We start from the raw sequence: 22,465 nt of genomic DNA on the forward strand, positions 1-22,465 counted from the left end.
TTCAGACAGGTAAATTGTAGGCACTGTATAGCAGTCACACATGGTTCAGACAGAGGTAAACATAGACACTGTTTAGCAATCACACGTGATTCAGACAGAGGTAAATATAGACACTGTTTAGCAGTCACACATTGTTCAGAGAGAGGTAGATATAGGCACTGTTTAGCAATCACACATGGTTCAGACAGAGGTAATTGTGGACACTATATAGCAGTCTATCTGTATGATCACTATGTATTAAAGTGGTGTCACATCTGTCTGACCACTGTGTATAATAATGGTGTCACATCTGTCTGACCACTGTGTATAAAAATGGTGTCACATCTATCTGTAGGATCAGTACGTCTACATCCATGACTGTGCTGTGGATGCATACAACACCCTGCAGGCACAGGGGGAGGAGAACATTGGATATGAGGAAGAGGAGAGTAAGTTACCTGCATGTAAAATTTCTTATTTTCTTATCACAACGTCATGTGTAGTGTGGCCAGTCATGGTTAGATTTGTTTATTTATTTATTTATGCATTTCATAGTCTGCTAAGAAATACTTTTGTCTGCATACCCCCTCGATTGTTTATTGTTAATAGTGCTATCTCATCATTTTACATGAAGCCAAGCACAGACATCAGTAATTTTTCAGACTCACTGAATGATGTAGTACTTACCTCAGTACTTATAGTAGCACTTATGATGTCAAACTTACCTCATACCCACACTAAAAATACAAGATATTTTTTATGCCCTTCTGGGTTGAATCAGGAAGATTGAAGTTGTGCTTACAGACGACAGTGTAATAGTTTCCTGGATGATTTCAATGCTCATGAGCAGGTCATGTGATTCATCAAAATGGCTCTTGACAGCAAATGCCGGTACTGCCAAAGTTCTAGCAATCATTGTAACCACAAGGAAGCGGGTTAATTAGATTCATTGGTGAGAAAGATTATCTAGGAATGAGCATCTAGGTGATTTAGATTGCCCGTGAGTGGGAAGGAGATGGTGGCTTGAAATCTGCGCCATTTTTCTTATGAGGCGGCGATGGACACTGTGTTATGAAAATAGCACACTGACTCCATCTAGTTGGACTATGAGTGATGAGGAAAATTCACAAGACACTGCTGGCAAGAGTTGCTGAAAATGAAAAATGTTTTATTTTGAACAACACCTTGTTTTGGTATGTGATTCCCTGAAGTATGTCAAAAAACAATATACGGGTTCAACCATATCTCAGACTTCAGATGTCAGATTTTCCCCTGATCCCAGACCTCAGATGTCAGATTTTCGCCAGATCCCAGACCTCAGAATCCCTTGCTCTCATGGGCTTGTGAATAACTTGCCAAAGCTCAGTGGTTTACACTGGCCACTTTGGTTTTATTTACCTATAAAACTGATCGCCATTGTGTTAGTGAAAAAATAAAAAAGCAGTAGAAGACCGTATTAATCAGTTGATTGCATGATCGTTGCATTGAAAGTCACAAGATTTTTTAGTTAAAATGGTTAGCCTCAGGAAAACTTTTATCTGAGAACATGGCAACACAGCACTCACTGTGATTATGACCTTCTGGTATACGTATTCCTTCATAATTTTAGCTGCAACTAAGCAGCTCTGTATGTCGGTTTGTTTAATGATCAAATTTTTGACACCCTATTATTAAACATATGCCTCCTGCATGCGAGACAACACGATGTTACAACTATGCAAATTAGTGCTTGTTTTCAGTTACTTCATGGATATGACTTTAAATAATGATTTTCTCTGCTTGCAGATATATATGAGAACATGATTGAAGGACCAAAGTCTAACAACGTTGTGAAACTGTGATTTTTACACTTCTCATTATTCTGGTGAAGACATTCGTATTGCTAGCTTCATGAGAGATTTCATTTTTAGTGCACAGATATGAAAGGAAAAGTACATGCATGTAATTATTTTACTAAAATACAATGGAAGTTACATATTATTTGAAATACATGCAGGTTTCCATAATTTTTATAAATGAAGTTAAATTTTTAGGTACACTTGTATATGTAAGAATTATTTTCTTGTTTTCTGTTTCATGTTTGTATAAAAGTTAGTACATTGTGTTTTGAGTTCAATATTTAATGCATTTTTCTTGTTCTATATTAAGCCATTCAAAGCAGTCCTTTTGATAAGAGACTGTTGTGTTGTACATGTGAACCATTTGTATTTTATCAATCAATGCAGACATACGATATTTATTTATGAAATTTTATGATAGGGTTATTGTATATTACATACATGTATGTACATTAATACATTAAATGTCGAGTGCAGTACATGCTGATGACAGAACATTCTGAAACTGCAAAGTAGTTTATATACAGTAATAGTGTGTGTTGAATTCTTTACTATGGTCCCAGCATATACATGTTTTAGCCCATCGGTTCTACAAAGGTGTAATGGTTTTGAACAACAGTGCAGTGTATCCTGGTACAGGAAAAACAAAAGAAATAACACCAGGAAAACTGCAGATGATAGATTCATCAAGCAATAATGGTATTTATGATATGTATGGTTATGTTTTATTCATGAGAAGTATAGGTTGTTGCCTGCAATTCTTTTTATGTACTTTTCTAAATTAAAAAAAAATGTTTGTTCCTCGGATGAACATTTTGTAGAAAGATGTTTTATTTTCAATATTCAAGGTAACCTTATGTTAACAGAGTACTTTTGCCTGCACAGTACCACCTGGTCAGTCAATACATGTACCATAATTAGCATAACATCACCACACATTCTGTAGTTCCCTCACTCATTCTGGACACACCTTCACTGATACAGCTGGTCAGCTAATACATGCACCATTAGCATAACATCACCACACATTCTGTAGTCCCCCACACTCCCACCACCACCCCAACATTCTCCCCAACACCATCACTCACACACACACATTCTGTTCTGTGCATGAACATTGATGATGGGGCTTTGCCTGAACAAACCCCAAACATGCAATGAAGAGATGTATAGGTCATAAAATTTTAAAATGGTAGCCACCTCCAGTCACACTGATATACTGCAAATATAACTTTCTGGAAAACCCTTGAGCACACAATTAAGCACTTAATAAATTAATTAAATAAATATATAACAAATGTAACTTCCAACTTTATACTTCCACTAAGCATAACATGTTAATGTTAATGATAGCTAGAAGACCACATGTTCTCACACAGGATTCACTTATGACTTCGCTATAGTACTAACTAAAGAAGCACAAAGATTCAGACTCACCATCGCGGTTGAATTTGTTCTCCACAGTGACTTTGTTAGTCCATTGTATTATGAAGGAAGCCTGACAGACTATGGCAGAAATATGGATTTTGCCAAAATATGACAAAACTGATCACATTGTAAATTTTATGTTTTACACATGAAGACAAACATTAACCAAAACCAAACTTAGCACACAGAAATACACATGAAGTTTCTGAAAAGAGTTTTTCTGGTCAACGTTGATCTTCATACTGTAAAATAAAAGCAGACTGCCTTGTTTGAACGAAAAATTTACGTTTTTGATTGGGAATGCATCTTTAGCGAGTTATTACTAGAATTTTATATGCTAAAAAAATTCCTCTCATTCTATACATCAGAAATGATGGGATTAGAGGGGTGAAATGTATCTCCAAAGTTATATACGTGCTTATTAACTGCATCCATAACTTTGTCTTTCTTTCAGAGAAAAGGGGTCAGAACACAAACCTCACCTTTCATTTAATTGGTAAATGTATTAATCAGTCATACTGAGTAACAAAATATGGAAGTAGATGGTGTCACTGACCCTCACACTGGGCGAGGTGTCACTGACCCTCACACTGGGCGAGGTGTCACTGACCCTCACACTGGGCGAGGTGTCACTGACCCTCACACTGGGCGAGGTGTCACTGACCCTCACACTGGCCGAGGTGTCACTGACCCTCACACTGGGCGAGGTGCCACTGACCCTCACACTGGGCGAGGTGTCACTGACCCTCACACTGGCCGAGGTGTCACTGACCCTCACACTGGGCGAGGTGTCACTGACCCTCACACTGGGCGAGGTGTCACTGACCCTCACACTGGCCGAGGTGTCACTGACCCTCACACTGGGCGAGGTGTCACTGACCCTCACACTGGGCGAGGTGTCACTGACCCTCACACTGGCCGAGGTGTCACTGACCCTCACACTGGGCGAGGTGTCACTGACCCTCACACTGGGCGAGGTGTCACTGACCCTCACACTGGGCGAGGTGTCACTGACCCTCACACTGGGCGAGGTGTCACTGACCCTCACACTGGGCGAGGTGTCACTGACCCTCACACTGGGCGAGGTGTCACACTGGGCGAGGTGTCACTGACCCTCACACTGGGCGAGGTGTCACTGACCCTCACACTGGGCGAGGTGTCACTGACCCTCACACTGGGCGAGGTGTCACTGACCCTCACACTGGGCGAGGTGTCACTGACCCTCACACTGGGCGAGGTGTCACGATGTAACAACTTTATGCTGCAAAAGACCCAACAATTTGACGCAAAAAATTGATGTATAGGCAAATCGCTTTAGGTATGCGAGCATTGTTTCCTCAACCAAACCAAGGGAGATAACCTTGTCAAGCGTCGTAAGGCGTTGGAAGCAGGATACAGGAATATACACATCCCCACGACGACTGTCCGCTGAAAAGTGGAGTGTACTGTTTGATGCAGGAGAAGATGTTGCACTTTAGAACATGTTTTACTTACTAGAAAGGTTGGCGACATGAACACTTTACAAATGGTCCCCAGATCTACTTTGACCACACATTGCTCCAAGGTCAAATAAAGACAAGAAGGAAATACAGCAATGTTCTGTTTCAAAACAAGCCCCTTTTACGCCATTTTTTCTCAGTGAAGAAATTAATCTATTTATTTATTTATTTATCTGATTGCTGTTAAATACCAAGCATTTTTTACTAATATGATGCAGTCAGTTTTATGGGTGGACACAGGAGTGCCCAGTGTACCTTGGGCAAGTTACTGACAACCTTTCCCGTGACATATACGTAAGCACACCACATTGGTGAAGACAAGCAGTCTTCAATATGACAACTGCCAAACTTGCATCAAAAAGGTCCCACGAATAGTGAGAGTAAGGGAAATCCCTTTTCCCAGGCTGGTTTTGAACTTGTATGTCATAGAGACTAAAAGGCAAACGTGTTATTCACTCAGCCACAGTCCATCGTACCAATGAAGAAGTTGAAACAGTGAATGAATGAAGTCTGGATTTGCATTCGGAGCTAATTACACAAGGAATTCAGCTTTTTATTATTAGAACTCGGCTGATACACATGTACAATAGCACAAATTACTTACACCTCTGTATTCATACAAGTCTTGCTCTCACTGAAAGCACTGAGTGCAGTGTTAGGTTAAGGCTAACTTGAGTGAAACATGAACTATGCTTCTTTCAAAATTTGATAAACCAACTTTTTTTGCTTTTTTCTGATTATGTATTTCAATTTCTGTTTCACAAGTACTGCACAAAATGTTTCATGAAGCACATTAACTACATTTTGGTACTCTGTTAAAACCCAAAGTATGAAGTCTAACGTTAGTTAACGGACAACTTCACTCACTCTTTATAAGGCTCTTGATGAAAAGCTTGTAAGTTTATTACCAGAAAATGTAGATCTCAGAGAAAAATGGGTTTACACAGATTAACAAATAAATAAAACATTAAATTAATCCAAACGGAAGGCTAGAATGGAGACAGAGGATTTCGCAATGAAAATAACATACATGTACAAACATCCATTTTCTTCAAACAAGTTACTTGGTAACCTGCCAGAGAATTAATGAAAAAAAAAATTAAACAAATGGAAAAAGGATGCACCATGCGAAATGTTTCCAAGAAACTTGTGAAAAGGTTTTTCTTACAATTCATAAATATTTAAGCTTGTCAAACTGATGAAAAAATCGTGGGGATGACTTCAGGCTGTGCTTTGTTTGCAACCGGGTTAGTCATCTGGAGGGGGATGTACCTCAAAGAGCTGCTATTCGCAGCTAACGGTAATAGTTTGTGCGTGGTTTGCGCTTGACTGTATACATCAGTACAGTACAATAGCTGTTACTAAGTATTTATTATCTACAACAGTACAGCTTCAAAACCTTACTGAAGAAATATAATGTACATACACAAAGTGAAAAAAAAAATAATAAACAAAAAAATATACATATAGAGACAAATGAACATATACGGTAGTCATGGTATAAACACAGTCATATATCAATACGCGTCAGCAGATTTCAAAACCTTCATACACACTGACAGGGCGTCCCGTGGGTTGAACGGCACCCTAAACCCTTTCCCCAGGGTGCCCAGCAGCAGATCACAGAGGCTTAAACACTGCTGTACATGAGGAACTCAGGAGAGTCCTTATCTCAAAACCAAGAACTACAAACTATGGTTCTCCAACAAACATTGATAGGTCATCATCAAAACCTGTTAGGATATTCAGTAACACTCTGGTTGTATCTTGGGTACATTCTATTTTATGCATTGATTAGGCACTTTGATAGTCACACCATGCAGACATTCAGATGAACTTCTAAAACAGATATGACTTGACTTGACAAAATGTGCAACGACTAACAAATGTCACAGGCTCTCATTTGACATTTGTCTCCAAGAGATGTCTGCTGAAATGCAAAACAATGGAACAACATATCAAAACTACAGCACAATAATTAAGTGTGCTTCATGTTGCCATTTGCATTTCCTGCACGAACAGATTATTAAAAATCTGACTTTAGTTTAAACTGTGCGTTCAGACAAAACTGGTCATGTACTTCTTGTTGGAAGGCGGCGGCGTAGGTAAGGACTCTCACCAAAGCACACACACTGATGTGGAAACAATCCCAGAATTTATACTCTGTTATGTGTTAACACTGGCTGTGAGGAGAAATCATGCATATGTAAACCATAAGCTGAAATGGGTATTAATCTTTTCAGATCATAGTCTGCTAAAACACAGCTGAACAGATCCGTACAAAATCCCAGTTTGAAACTGGTCATATATCATCCCGAGTGAGGATATCAGGGGAGGTAATTCAAACATACCTACAACATACAGCATGCAGAATGAAACAGGCAGACACAATCTACACAAGGCAATGGCTGCAACTTATGCATGTCCACAAGGCTAAACAAAATAGCAGTCGTTAAATAGCTAAATCTTCCTGAGGAACCATCATATTTAGGAGGTGATCTTTGTCATGAATGACCAGGCAAGTGATCACAGGACGGCCGTTGTCTTCCTCGGCGGTCACTGTGAACTTGGACAGACCCGTGTTGGGTGACACCCGTAATGCGTGACCTTTGCCCCCGGGCACCTTACAGCCCAGGTCCTCTATGAAATGGCGGATCAGTTCTTTCATGAAGCCGCCGTGACTGACAACCAGAACATCGGCTGCTGACAACGCCAGCCCGTCCCCATCGTCAAAGCTACTGTTGCGACCGGAGCTAATACTGGATATGCTGGACAGCCTGTGTTCTAGCAAGGGAGATAACGACACATTTGGACAGTCATGCCTGGCCACGTCACGGGACTTTGGCGAAACTTGACTTTTGATTTCTGCATCACTTGCCACAATTGGGTGAAAGAGGGAGTCAATATCACATGGAGTACTCTCCCTTGAGGCGGCTGCAGCTGCAGCTGCAGCCTGTTCACGCTCACTGCCTGGGGACAGCTGCTCCAGATCACAGTCCTGCAGTTCAGGATTCTCAGGGAGACTTGCGTAGCCGGAGGAACTACTGGAGTTAGAGCGCGCGATCACTGACTGAGACGTATCGGAGTGACTGGATGTGTCAGCCTGGCCTTCCCCTGCCTGCGCACCAGCTCGTGACATCTCCATGGGGAACATGGTCTCCCCCGCGTCACTGTCCATGTCCGCGCTGGTGTGGCGCGGCCGTTTCACCTGACTCTCCTCAATGTCATCTTCCATCAGCCCTGAGGGGCTCACCACTTTGTTCATGGGGGCGTAGGTAGAGGTTGGGTGGAGTAGACGAGCCGGGTGACTTGCAGACTCCCTCGCGGCGCAGCTCTCTGCCTCGGACTCGATGCGACGCTTGATTGAACCGGGCACATAGTCTGCTTCTTCTGTAGCACTATAGCTCTTCAACTTTTCACATAGGTCCTTGAAGAACGAAACAGCCCTGTCTCTCAGCTACAACATCACATCAAGTTTATCATGAGAACCATGGGTTAGCATGGATGGACAATTTACATTTGTCCTAAAAGTAAGCTCACTACATTGAACTTGTAACACTCAGTTTTTTTTTTAAAATATGTCAACTGATAGCATTTGTTAAGAGACCAAATAGTATGGAATAAAAAATGGGTGTCACTGGAATACTTTGTATAGTTATATACATATATATTTGTGCTCTTACTGTTATATGCTACACACAAATGTTCTACAGATCACACAGATATATATAGGTGTGCATACATTTTGCTTCACTTTAGTAAACACTCAATTAAAATTCACAAATATATTAACATTGTAGGAAAGAAAAATATCAAGTCCAAATTGTTGGTCAAAGAACTACTTTTTGTCTAACGTGGATGCAAATTGCCATGATACGGGCTTAGTGCGAAGTGGGCCATATAACATCCTGAAGGTGACACTGAAGGTTCCACTGCATATCAAGCATTTCAAGATGTTTATCATTAAAGTCATGGGTTAGCATAGGTTCATCTTCAAGTGTAAATGTCCATGAGCAAAGTTTTCTGCAGTGCAACCTTTTCACACCTATAAATCATTCATGTGTTTCTAATGTTTTTAATGAAGCTTCCACTTAACTATTCTCAATACTACTTTAAGAAGCTCTTCCAAAAATTTTAAGTTAAGGGGAGATAAACCAACTGTAAGAGTGATTTGTTGGTGAAAAGTCGTGGAAAGTTAAATGAAATTCACTGTAAATCATATAACCAAACCATTGACGTGTCTTCCCTTCTCTTCCTTTTTTTAGCATGAATTATTAGGCTGTTGAACATTGAGCCAATGTGCATGCAGATATACCTGTTTAATGTTTTCAGATCCTTTAGGGTTGAAATCTGCAGGTGCAGTGTTACTCTTCCTTGCAGCTGCAACCAAATCTTTGTACGTTTTCCCTTCCACATTTCCAAATTTCTGAAAACATAAAAATAAAATGTGAAACAAACTGGTCAAACACATATTTGAAACAAATCAATTCAAAAGGGCTAACGTATCGATTTGTAGGACATATAAATATCAATGTGGCTAACATCTCAAACAAACTGAACAAAAACATGCTGAGATGTAATTAAAGATAGACAGTATCAATTCCCACAGCCAAACTTTCGATTAACATAAAGTTTCTAGAGTTTAAATGTTTGACAGACCAAAAGACATGCACCAACTACAAGCATCTCACATACTAAATGGAAGCCGTCACTTTCATGAGCTCTGGTGAATTGTCCAGATATAAGCAACTTACAGTGAACTTACAGCATGGAACCACAGAAGCAGCTACATACCACTCCTCTTTTCAAGATGGAGGAATAAGATCATTCCAATTTCATATTCCATGATAAATATACAGAAGAGTTAATCTTGACCAAAGGGTTTCGGAAAAACAAAGAATTTCATAAATGTGTTAAACTTATACACAGATCCTGATAATTTTCGTACCTGATCAAAACTAAATTTGCTTTGTTTGCTCACTTTTCCTAATAAATATGCAAAAGTTTAAACTAGGCATACTAGAATAGAATTAATGACATTATCATTGTTGTTCACTTTAGCTCGGTAAATGTGGAAGAGCTATGCAGTGCTTCATTTTACAATTTAAATTCTTCAACATTTATTGGGTTACAATGAACAACAATGACTAGATAAAGGGTTATCTTTTCCACACAGAATAATGTGTACACTGGAATAATAATGTGTACTCTAGAATAATAATGTGTACACTGGAATAACAATGTCTACACTGGAATAATAATGTCTACATGTAGGTATGAAAAGGTTGATGTCTTACAGTTAGTAGAGCGACAAAAACTGTCCATTTGCTGACCTCAACTTCTCAAGCCACTATATATATGCAAGCATGAACTTGATTGGTTGAAACTGTTCAAGATATCTTGTTTATAAGGGCAGGTATGACTGTTGGAGGGATGAATACAGGGTGAACCTTCACCATTTTTGGACGAGGGACACCTTCATGTATATTAGGGTTTCCCCCAAAAAACAAATTTTGACTCCATTTAAGGCCGAGGGTTGGTGGTAGGAGGGTGGGGAGAGTGCAAGAGGGCAGTGCTGCCCCTTCAGTTTTGAGTCTTTTCATAAGGTGTAATTCACAATGTCCGTAGTCAAATTCGTATGTTGTATCAGAGCCTTCCCTCCTGTAAGTCCTAGAATTAATACACCTATTATCCAGTCAACTATTTACACGAGTGACAATACATAAACAATGAATATCAAATGTAATTTAATAATTCGTACTTTAAAACTATTTCATTGTAACATCAATCAACAATATTATTAAAAACAGTACATATACATGACAATTCTCTGTATGAATTTTTCCTTCGAATGGGACAAAACCTGACACTTTCAAAACGAAGAAAACATATAGCTTGTAAAATGTTAGAGACTTCTATCTGTACACGGATTGTGAATATATGTTAGAGAGAGTACACTACATGGTAATATAGTTCTCTGTAATTAGACATCGAAATTGAAATACGGGTTTGGGATTTCCATGCACCTTTCAAGAAGGTGATGTCCCCCAAATTAGAGAGAAGAAAGCAGAGATTATGTTGGGATGATTATCATATTGGCGGGAGTGCGTGGTACGAACATGTAAACAATACAAAACAGACTTCCTGTGCTACATATACTTCAAAAGAAATGTGTTTTTCAGAATTGAGATTTACTGAAATATATTCCGTTTTTCTCTAAATTATAGCATACTTTTGAGCCTTTTAAACTCCGTATTCAGTATTTTGAACCTCTTAACTACCGTTATAGGTTAACGTCTGTGAACCCCTGACAATGGGCCATTAGTGCTGCATGTGTCTCTGACACAGTTACTAAACACAGATATTTCAACGAGATACAGGAACGGGACTTGTCAGTAATATAGTGGTTACACAGGAGTTTGGTGCGTGTGCAGATTGGTTGGTTTTGGTGCATTAACTATTTATTAATGTCAACATATCCGTAAAAGGATTCAAATATTCCACTTTTCTTTATTTCACATTTTTGTATATCTGAAGAGGAATTTTCAGAAGCTTTTCCGGGGGAATACAAAATGAAATGGACCTAGTGGAAACCCTGTATACATTTGTGTGCACTTACCCTTTCCCTGAGACGAGGATCATACACCAACTCACAACGGCTGACTCGATTTGACTCCACAATCACCTGAGCAGTCTGCATATAGACACACCATACGAACAGTTGAGTATACCTGAATCTAAGACAGTGGGATTCACAAGTGGACTAAAAAGATACTAATTTAGCCACCATGTAATTTACTAATTAGTGATGATCCTTCTTCTACACATACATGTACTTCCATTAAATATATGTAGTTTAAACATTGATAAGTTGAAAGACAGAGAAATGGATGCTTGCTCTATTTTTCTGTTTATGTTATAATGTAGTTTCCTATTTTACTAGCTCAAGAATTTATTCTTTTCACTCTTACAAAGTGTTTCCTTCCTCTCCGGCTGTAAGTGGGAAGGTCTTCCAGCAACCTGCTGATGGTCGCGAGTTTCCCTCGGGCTCTGCTCGGTTTCCTCCCACCATAATCCTGCCTGCCGTTGTATAAGTGAAATATTCTTGAGTACGGCGTAAAACACCAATCTTTCCAAACTTTCTGAAAGTCAAAAAATTCTTTTATTCTCCGCCCAGATGTAACACCAAATTTTCTTCATTCATACCAAACCAGCTTCACATCAATATCTTGAAACTTCTCACCAAAAATAAATAATAAAGCAAAATTGTACAGACAAAACTATTAGCATATAGTACTATTTGAAAGAGCTACAGGAAATATCAGCATGCGAGTTAACCCACTTTATCATAGACTTATTTGTCATTACTATTACCATCTGATACATGTGGGATGTTACCTGCATTGCATCTGTGTCCATTACAAAGGTCTCTGAACCAAAGATGAGCTGGGTTTTCAAATGCAGACTGGTTACAAGAATCAATGTTGTTATCCCTCAAAAAATATATCTACCCCCTTCCCAGCAAGCCCACTCCCACCCTGGCATTTGAAGGCATCTCTTGTTAAACTATTTATTTCATCTCTTTTGATCTCTGTGGTAAATAGTCTTAACAGTAGCTGCCAATTAGAAAACAAGAAATACGACATGGAGGTCACACCTTAGCCACCCTACTGAGGTCACTTGTGAAAACATGGTTACATATAGTAATATGAAAAATATTAAATGGACATCATACCTTAGCTGCCCTGCTGAGGTCGCTTGTGAAAACATGGTTACATATAGTAATACGAAAAATATTAAATGGACATCATACCTTAGCCGCTCTGCTGAGGTCACTTGTGAAAACATGGGTGAAGCTCTCGTCCTTCAACCTTCCACCAACAAGGCGTGCCTGTTGTTCTCCCGTCTCTGACAAGGGAGTATCCTGTTGTCCTGAAGTGAAATGAACAGCTTTTTGTAGCACTTTAGTGAGGAAGTAGAATCCCCCTCAAGCTTAAACATTTCGTCCAGCCTTGTACTGTGCATTCTTTTCGCCGATTTCTCTATAATCCAGAGGATGTCACCCTCTAGATAGGAGTGTGGGAACCCCAAACACACATATTAAATTAACAATCTGATTACAGAAAGGTCTTGTGTCAATGGCAGCATTTCATGGTACATATATCCACGTTGTCATGTAAAGATAATGGGCCCCAATGTACATACTATATGTTTTCTTCATTTTAAGAATCAGGTTTGATCGTGTTTGAAAGAAAACTCATACAGAGAATTGTCATCTATATGTACTGATTTTAACAATATACTTTGATTGATTTAAATGTGGTAATCGTGGTAAATGTGGTAAATATTAATCATTAAATTACAGTCGATTTTATATATATACAAACTCCTCAGAGGTGTGAACATTTATTTGGAATTATGAAACGAAATATTTCATTGGTCACGCAATTTTCGATGAGCCAATCATAGGTCACATTACATATAAGTAGTCTATCCTCACCGACACATTATTTTACCAACATCAGTAATCAGTTCTTTTTCTATTTAAACCGACATGTGCAGATTCTCATGTAAGAGAAAGAAATTTAGCTATTTGTGATCTACCGAGAGCAGAATGTACTTGCCAACACGTGAAATTATCGTTCCCCTGGAGTTTACATGGTGATTAAAAATCCGTTCCCCTGAATTTATGTTTAGGAGATCGACAGGGGATCAGCTGGTTCAATCGCCTCTTATGTCGAGGCCTGTTGCTGGATATCAACAAAATTAGTCAGAATTTTTTTACAATCCACTTTCACAGGAACAAGACTTGTAATATTCTGTGTACATGTTTTTTGGGGGGTGGTGGCTTTTTTGTGTTGTGAGATGAAATCATAAAAATAAATAAACTGTAATTACACTCATGACAACTACTTGTAAACAAAAGATGAATGATGAATGTGTAAAGACAAAAAAATGTATCAATGTGAAAAAAATGTTGGTTTTTTTTTTTTTTTTTTTTTACCTTGGATAATACTTCTTCTGTTGGCAACTGTTTCACCACTGAAAGATAATAGAATATGAATTCCAAAAACTGAAAGAATATGAGACTATACTCACTGTATTTGCACAAAAATTGGCCCCAAAAAGTGCAAATTTAGAGAAATATAAAGGTAACGAAACTATAACTTTTCACATTTCGTTCTGAAACTTCTAGGAGGATATAATCCTATCAGAGTTTTTCACACTTTCCTTTGGAGCGACAGAACCCTCAACCATGTACTATTTTCCTCTATTTTGAAACTTGCTGGCTATTAAAAGCAAAATGAGGGGTTGAACCTGCTTATTTTGGGGCTGTGCCTGGTTATTTTATAATCCCTTATGATGTCAAAGGGTGTAGCAGAACCTCAAGCCATTCTTACCTCAAAATTTCATTTTAGAGCAATGTCTACAATGACTGGTGTTTTACGCCGTTCTCAAGAATATTCCACTTACACGACGGCAGCCAGCATTATGCTGGGAGGAAACCGGGCAGAGCCTGGGAGAACCCAAGGCCATCCAAAGGTTGCTGGAAGACCTTCCTGCATTCAACCAGAGAGCAAGCTTGCATGAGGTGCACTTGAACACACAGTGACTGTATTGGTGGGAGGCTCCTGGGTCATTGCGCCGTGCTGGAGTGCTAACCCCTTCGTCCACGGAGTCTCCCTTACAATGTATTCCTTTCTACTATAACCTTGTGTTGTCTTTAATATGGCTTCATTACGATGAGCTGGAAGAGGAACATTTGAAGCCAGGCATATGATGGGAACCCATTAATAGTACACCAGTACATTAATAATTCCATAGTAATGCGGACCTGTCAAATGCCTGGCAGTAGGACCTTGATGTCATCTTCTTGACATCAAATGTTCCTTTCCCACCTCATCATGATGACGTCACATGAAAGACAGTACATTACAATAGCAACTGATACGTTGTAATGGCATAGAGGTTATGCTACAATCCACTTGTTACTTAACAATGGTTTGAGGTCCTGCTTCACAAATATGCCACCTCTCCACTCAATACCACAAGATATGGTAAGACAGTACCTCTACAAATAACAATGTAGAAGCAATCAGAAATTTGACCAACCGTGGCAAAAGAACCTCAGTTTTGTCTATTTTTTATCTGATTGGTGATTATGACAATCAGGACTTTTCAGTTTTACCACAACGAGATGGCCAACTCCAACAGTGATCTCATTACTACAGGTAACAAAATATACTGTCACAAGAAACACACCATGGTTGATTTTTTGTTGGCATAATCTGATCCTATCAGTAAAAAATAGTATCAGTCGACAAGACTTTTTTTTTTTTAAGCTATGGCTAATAAAGATGGTGAGGATTTTAAAGAAATTAACACTGTGAGAAAATAAAAAAAATTTCGACCAAAAATATAAATTAAAACTCTGGAAGAAGGCATTTTTGGGGAGTATCAGTCAATTTACGAATGAAGTCTTCTTAATGATGGTCTTTTTGTTATTGTTATACAGTTTTGACTTGACACAGCTCTAGTCATATGTCCAAACATCTCAGAAACCAGGCGAAAACTATTAAACACCTATACCTCAAAAACAAATGAAATGAATATCTGCAGGGTGTCACTCTCAACACCATAAATCTGATGCAGGAACAAAACCAAGGCACTGATTCCTTTCATCCAATTCTACTATTAAGGTGATATGCTACTGTTCCAAGCCAGCTATATCCTGTGTGCATGCACTTGTTCTTGAGAGGCAGATAACTGTCCTTTCCCAATAAACAAAGGTAAAAGTAACATAAAGGAATACTTAGGCCCTAAGTGCTGCAAATATGATGAACAACAATGTGAAAAATGCACCATTCCTAACCTACAACATGTCCATGCAAATGGTATTAAAGGACCAAGTAGATGGAGAATATGTGACCTTTGGAAATACATGATTGACTTGGTGTGTAAAGTCAAATTTATTTTGAAAAAACAGCATCAATATACTATTGTACTATAGAAGTAGTGTTTTATTCATCCATCACACTTTGCCATAATCAAGACTACTCATTTTGTTGAGACTAGACAAAAACTTGTTAACTGAACAATAGATAGTGTTAAATAAGGAAACCCATTAATAAGTACCCACACTAGAATGTACATGTCACGGTAAGGCATTACAGATATACTGTTTGCACACAAAAAGTGACCTTTTCCACTATTTATGTTTATGGACGAACCACACAATACAACAAACTAATGACAAGCCTGTTTATTGGCATCTGGGCTGTTATTATCAGTCATTTACACAAAATAAGTCCACTAGTCTAGCCATCTGACTTGCTGTCTGGCGCCTAAAAAGGGCGACTGTAATAGGCTTACTCAACATTACCACCTACTGCAATGCTACCCACAAATTAACTTCACGAGACTGAGAGCCCGCCGGCAAATTATAACGTCTAATATCGTATAACTCGACGCGACGAAGAAAGAACCAACTGAAATGTTATCAAATCCTCTTATGACTGAGCGTTTAGAATTGTATAAGCTTCCTGTCGGCAACACAACAACAAGTGCATAGTCTAGACGGGAACTTGAGATTTACAACGATCAGAGCACGATGACCTTTATGTGTCTGAGCGAGGAGTTGAACACTCAGCTGACGTACGGCCGAAGGAAAATAGACTTTTACGTCAAAATCTGTCTTCATAACAGATACTTACTGTCGGACGAGAGTTAAGGTAAACAGCACCATTTTGATCTCCTTTTGTCCAGCCAGCATACATCCCCAATCAACCAATATTGCGAGTCTAAGACAGAAATGACTTCACACCCAAGCATCTAACTTTTTCTCATGCCTCATTTCCCAGACACATGTCGTCATCGCCAGTTACAAAGGCAATCATTGGATAATCAAAATTCGTTCAGCCAATCCCCAAAGCAGTTACACGATCGCCGACTCAACAAACAAAAATTACCTCTGCCACAGAAGAACTACGGCGGCAGACATCGTGCAAAGCATTCGTTAGTGGCGACAGCTGGGGCAGGCCTTGTTACAATGAACCGTCTAATTTGCGTTTCCAAATGAAATTATTCAAGTTTTAGTTCAGTGAAGGGAGTCTGTTTTCCTGAAAATGAGAAATGAGATACACAATGCGGGCATAAATAGTGAATAACATTACTCCGCTAGTAGGAAATATTTAACTCTTGTCTTGATCTGAGCTGCGCGTTTAAAACGTTTAACACTGCCTAGTGTGTCGTGGCGTTTGTAGAACTTTTGTCATGGGCCTTAAGTTATTTCGGTTTCCCTGGCTGAATGCCCTCTTGTTCTAATTGCAGTTCTTGTTTCTATTGACATGCAACCAGTGCACGAGTACCAACAGCATAAAACGCCACACCCACAAGTCTTACCCGAGGTCTCTGCTTACAAGAACACATACATACACCTACTGACATCAACACCGAAATGAACAATATCTTATTCTATGCAAAATGGTCAACTTTTTTCCCTACAAATCCAAAACGACAACAAAATTTCAAAAAAAAGATAATAACTTGAGAATAAGTAAATAAAAAAAAATATCGCACGTTACAGATCGTCGTGCGCATATAGGCCATGTTATAGCGGACATGTTATTTGATTGTAGACACAAACAAAAAAGCTTATTCCTTTTAGGCCAAGGTCAGTGCAGTACAAGTTTATCTCATACAGAGGATTGTACGTAATATGGGTCATACCGTCTACACAAATCATGAATACTACGATATACACAAGCACTCGTGCACAGGCTTTACATCCGAAAACTGAATCGAACAGACCTACGTGTATAGGGTTATGTATAATAAAAAAATAAACATAGTGCTAAACATTCTGTAGGCCCAATCACAATATTTCCAGGCATTAGTACTCCCGCAAAACCAGTACAAGTCAAGTTGTGAGAATCAAAACTTAACGTTTACCAAGCACCCTGACACGATCATAAACGGCGTAGGGCCTACGCGTTATTTAAGCCCCAGTGAAAGATACCCATTATCATTTCATGTGCTTCGATCAGTACCAGTCTGATCATAAACCGGTTCTTTATATTTGTCAAATACCAGTATATTATTAAAACAAAACGTATAAGACGCTATATCGCTGCACGGCGACATTGTGATTAGGTCCACTGGGGTATCATCATTTTCGCATCTCAGCGCGAATGAAGGCTATAGGTTGAAGTCTTAATCTACGTGTGCATTTTGTTGCGTTGAGACTAATTAGCTATGAAAAGCGGATATTTAGTGTCCATTTGCAAGATTTCATGTACGCGCGAGTCTTTTACACGCGTATCATGCACAGACGAAAACCATCCATGATCCGTGGTAAATTTACACATGAACGTGCCACGAAATGTCGCAAAAATGAAGTCTGAAAATCTCGCGTGCACGCAAGAAAATTGTTCGCGAAAATGTATCGTTCGCGCGAGGTTTTGCACGCTTACGCGTGAAATACATGTGCGTACGAAAAAATAAAGTCTGAAAATCTCGCTCGACGTTTTATACGTAGGCCTATAGACATGTTTTTCAAGCACGTGTACCCTTGCAAAAGCCCATTAAAGTCTAAATGCTAACGCAAGCTTTTCTCGCATGCTATTGAGACACTTTACCAGAAACTTCCCGTCATATTCATGCATGCCTGCACGGTGCTTTTTTAAATTAGGTGTAAAATGGCGGATTTATGTCAGAACTCTTTGGAACATAACGCACGTGTTAATGGTGCGTATAAGCCTACAAGCTTTTTCTCGATCCGTGAAGAAAAGCGATTGTTAAACTATAGATGGAATTTTTTTTGTCAGGCTGTTATTATGAGTATACATGCTTTTGCACAAATGTAAGAGTCCAGGTCTAACTCAATGCTGGCCCCCATTTAACAGATACATTTAGGGCCTAGATTTAGGCTATCGGGCGTCATTGATGAAGATGAAATCCTTTACATTGGCATTACGGAGGTCAAACATATCACTGATATGAAATTCTGCAACAAGATAAATGGTATAATGCATTGTGTGTCACTCTGACTTCTACACAAAATCATGATGAATGGAAACATAGCTCTTTCACTTTATTTGCTGATCTGTCCTTAATCTGTAGGGTTTACCGACTATTTTGGATATACAAGCGTCACCTACATTAATAATCATTTGCTAACAAGAAACAAACAATATTCTAACAATCTTGAAACAGTGCTATACATATTGATCTATGGCACAGATACAAGGGTATGAGTATATATTTATATTTTACTATCACCTATTTTACACCTATTTTACAAATCCAAGTGCATGCAATACCATTGGAAGTTACCTCCCTTTGCACCACCAGGCGTCTTTATTTGTGCGATATGAACAAGTCAAAGCTTATTTTCATCCTAGCGAAGAATAGCGCGTTTTAACCAAACGTGAAAAGGTATGGCTGTGTAAGATCATCCTCTTTTCGTTATCACGTCAGTTTATCTGTTTATATCGCTTGCTTCAAATGTCGTGTTTTTTATGTCACGGTCATCATAAACTCGCGTGAAGTATGAAGATGACGGTGCGAAAACAACAACAACAACATCATTATGAACGCTCTATGGCCCATTATTTGTGTCGTCATGTATACCGTAATGTATAGATTTATAGATTGTTTAAGGGTACAGAATTTCACTGTGACCCATAACTGGTTTAATCACACTAGGCTCCTAGTTTCCTGTCAATGTCGCACGCAATTTGCCACTGTTGTAGAGTACAGTATAGGGCTACTTAGATCTGAGATTGGTTGGCCATGTTCCTGGCTTAGCTTCCACATTAATCACTCTGAATCGTTACATTCACCAGCCTGGAACTTGGTCCTGTCGCCTGCCCAATCCTCAAAGTCCCAACGTAGTATTTCACAAACAAGGTGTCTTGTGTAATTCAGAAGTAGTTCTGAATACATATTACCTCATTATGCAGGAATAATAAAGACCATAATATCGCAAATAACGCAAAGGTAACTGACGCACCCACTTGGACAGCATCAGAACATCAGAACCAACTGCCAATTTTTTTTCACGCGACTCCATTGCTACTGTGGCTGCTTTTCCCAAAATTAAGATCATCTCCTTTTTAACAATAGTTGGGTATAGTTGCTTTGTGTACATTGTTAACACACAGATTAAAGTAAAGACTCCCAAGGAATTTGTCAGTCGCCCTTTAACTTGTGTACATCTCATTGGTTTCAGTGAAATCATTCCATGAGTTTATCTTCTTCTGGACAATGCCTAGTGCAGCCAACTCAAATTAAAAATGGCGTTTAGCAAAGCTTGGCTTGCTCCTGATGTAACAGATACATTTGTCATAATTGTGACGGTCTTTATTATTCATGAATAACTAAGTTATATGGAGTAAGAATTATTGAAGAATTACAGGAAACCTGTTTTTTGTAACATACAGCTTCGACATGTTGAGGACAGCACACACTAAAGGGTTGAGTTCCATGTTAGTAAACGGAAGAGTACACGTCTGTATTTCCGAAATCTAAGCTGGGAAGAATGAAACAGATCTCAGATCTAAGGGCTCACCTTAATTAACAGTCTAGCCCTGCAAACTCGCCATGCTTTAACCTGGCTGGTAGAAGGTAAGATCATTCTGTAGGGCTTACAGTGCTTTAGTAGAGCCATGCTCTGAACATTGTTTCATGTATTCTTAGGAATGCACAACTATTGATTGATCTTCCTCGTTAGAAAGAAACCCAGTGATAAACATCAAAACTTTGGCATGACGTTGCCCTGTGCAGCCATTTTTTGACTACTTCTCGAAACTGTCAAATTTTTATACCCCACTTCCACTGCACCACATGAAAACAGTTCATCTATACACCCATCACCCATTAAGTTGTGCCCTGTATTTAACGCATTTTTGATGTCATATCCTCTACCATGCAACTAAAACAAGAACCCAAACTCAAAGTTACTTCACTCCGTGCCAAAGTGGGTAACATGCCAGCGCGGCACAATGACCCAGGAGCCTCTCACCAATGTGGTCACTGTGAGTTCAAGTCCAGCCCATGCTGGCTTCCTCTCCGGCCATACATGGGAAGGTGTGGCAACAACCTGCGGATGGTCATGGGTTTCCTCCCACCATAATGTTGGCCGCCGTCGTATAAGTGAAATATTCTTACGGTGTAAATACTAGTCAAATAAATAAATAAATCAAAGTTACTTCACATCTCGCCATAACATGTTTGCATTCAGATATTTAGCTTTTAGTCAGGTGCATAGACAGTACTCCGGGATGGTTTTAAGTTGCATTGACAATGTTGATAGTGTCTCGCTCTGCCTCAGCTCATTGTTCTCTTGCTGTGGCAGGGTAGGATATTATGACTTGTGTCAGTGTACATGTAAATTGCCAGATCTTTTTAAGTTTGACTTATTACTTCCAGGGTTATATATAGAATTTTGTGTACCTGCAATATTGTGAATCTAGAAAAGAAGGATGACTCAGAAATTTCTATAGTAATGAGTTTTTAAAGAGGGAGTTAATTTCAGGATTCAAAACTTAATTCCATTCTTTCTGGGTTTTTTTCTGATTTGATTTCTCTCTAGGTATGGTTGAAGTCATTCAAACTCACAACTTCAGATCAGGTGGCATGGGGTTTTAAAAGAGACATCAGATATACCATGTGCAGATGCCATTCTGTTAGTGTAAAACTAATGTTATTCACTGCGCTGTATATTTGTTTAGAGATTACAAGGAAACCATGTCCAATGCATCAAAGGTGGCATGGGGTTTTAAAATGCATCATACAAAGGAATGTTGGATGTCTCAGGGAATGATATCAGTGGTAGTATTACTCCAAATTGGCCTGGTTTGCCAATGTGCTGTAATGCTGGTCTTGTGATGTCCTGTGATGGCCCAGCATAGGAAGGGTGTGAGCACAGCCATGCGCATTAGTCAGGTGTATACAATCAGCTTTTGAAAGATGGAATTTAAAACGGGTGAATACTATGAACAATCCATACAAAAGTGAGAAATATGCTCGTTTTCAAAATAAAGGTGATTTTGTATCTTGGATATAAACAAATAGGTATATCCCTTAAAAGGATGGGGCATTGTATTGGCCTCCCTGTGGTGAATTTAACCTGGTGGGCGTATGTCGTTATAGTCCATTTTAAAAAAACATAAAAATTTGGTAGATATATGCTGAAAAATTCTGTTACACTAGTCATAAAGATCAGTACCAAATCTGTTTTATTTAAGCATGTTAAGTTTTATTAAGTTATTATTAAACTAAATAAGTAGATTTTTGCTTATGATACTGTTATGGGACTGGTAAAGTCAAGTACCAGTAATGTTGGGAGGTTAAACTACAGCTGAGACACATACAATGATACATGTGTATGATAATTAATGATTTGGCTTTATATTGTCACATTACACACAGCACCAGATACCAAAGCTAGAACATCTGCTACATTATGATATACCATTTCAGATCTTGGGAATTAACCATAGTTAAGTGCAGTCGTGGACAATCACATGAATCAGTTTCGTGTAGATCAGGTGATATTTAATAGTTATTCATGTTAGTGACATGCTACAGTACACAGGTATAAAGGATTGTTGAGTATACCTGAACCAGACAATCAACATAATGTAGTGGGGATTTTGTTGAAGTAGAAAAGCTCAGGTAATAGATATATGATGACACTTGTCCACCTGGAGTTGCACA

General features: G+C 38.9%; 3 protein-coding genes across 4 annotated transcripts in view; 2 read left to right on the forward strand and 1 right to left on the reverse strand.

Moving 5' to 3' along the window:
* LOC135468461 (phosphatidylinositol phosphatase PTPRQ-like) overlaps positions 1-3,712 on the forward strand; it is a 50,370-nt gene extending 46,658 nt beyond the window's left edge. Inside the window, exons 39-40 of the mRNA XM_064746739.1 lie at positions 335-428; positions 1,765-3,712. Coding sequence (XP_064602809.1) covers positions 335-428; positions 1,765-1,820 — 150 coding nt within the window. The 3' untranslated portion in view covers positions 1,821-3,712. The remainder of the gene's footprint in view (positions 1-334; positions 429-1,764) is intronic.
* Positions 3,713-6,836: 3,124 nt separating this feature from the next.
* On the reverse strand, positions 6,837-16,587 carry LOC135470142 (uncharacterized). The gene is made up of 6 exons (XM_064748918.1): positions 16,459-16,587; positions 13,749-13,786; positions 12,558-12,676; positions 11,364-11,438; positions 9,060-9,170; positions 6,837-8,201 (listed from the first exon to the last, which is right to left on the reverse strand). Exons 1-6 carry the CDS (start codon positions 16,515-16,517, stop codon positions 7,197-7,199), a joined length of 1,407 nt encoding a protein of 468 aa, XP_064604988.1. The 5' UTR covers positions 16,518-16,587; the 3' UTR covers positions 6,837-7,196.
* Positions 16,588-19,113: 2,526 nt separating this feature from the next.
* LOC135473430 (centrosomal protein of 85 kDa-like) overlaps positions 19,114-22,465 on the forward strand; it is a 29,862-nt gene continuing 26,510 nt past the window's right edge. Inside the window, exon 1 of one of the 2 annotated variants that reach the window (XM_064753283.1) lies at positions 19,114-19,180. The gene's annotated coding sequence lies outside the window, so the exon portion shown is untranslated. Of the gene's footprint in view, positions 19,181-20,213; positions 20,372-22,465 lie in introns of those variants that run through there. The other variant, XM_064753290.1, reaches the window with a different exon arrangement.

This window comes from Liolophura sinensis, chromosome 1 (assembly GCF_032854445.1).
Source record: "Liolophura sinensis isolate JHLJ2023 chromosome 1, CUHK_Ljap_v2, whole genome shotgun sequence".
Classification (NCBI taxonomy): domain Eukaryota; kingdom Metazoa; phylum Mollusca; class Polyplacophora; order Chitonida; family Chitonidae; genus Liolophura; species Liolophura sinensis.

Bases quoted from the DNA above. Each gene is read 5' to 3' on its own strand.
- LOC135470142 (XM_064748918.1), bottom strand. From the start codon at position 16,517: ATGCTGGCTGGACAAAAGGAGATCAAAATGGTGCTGTTTACCTTAACT. The intron at 13,787-16,458 runs GTAAGTATCTGT...ATTATCTTTCAG, and splicing joins ACCTTAACTCTCGTCCGACA to TGGTGAAACAGTTGCCAACA. The intron at 11,439-12,557 runs GTATGATGTCCA...GTCTATATGCAG, and splicing joins ACCTCAGCAGAGCGGCTAAG to ACTGCTCAGGTGATTGTGGA.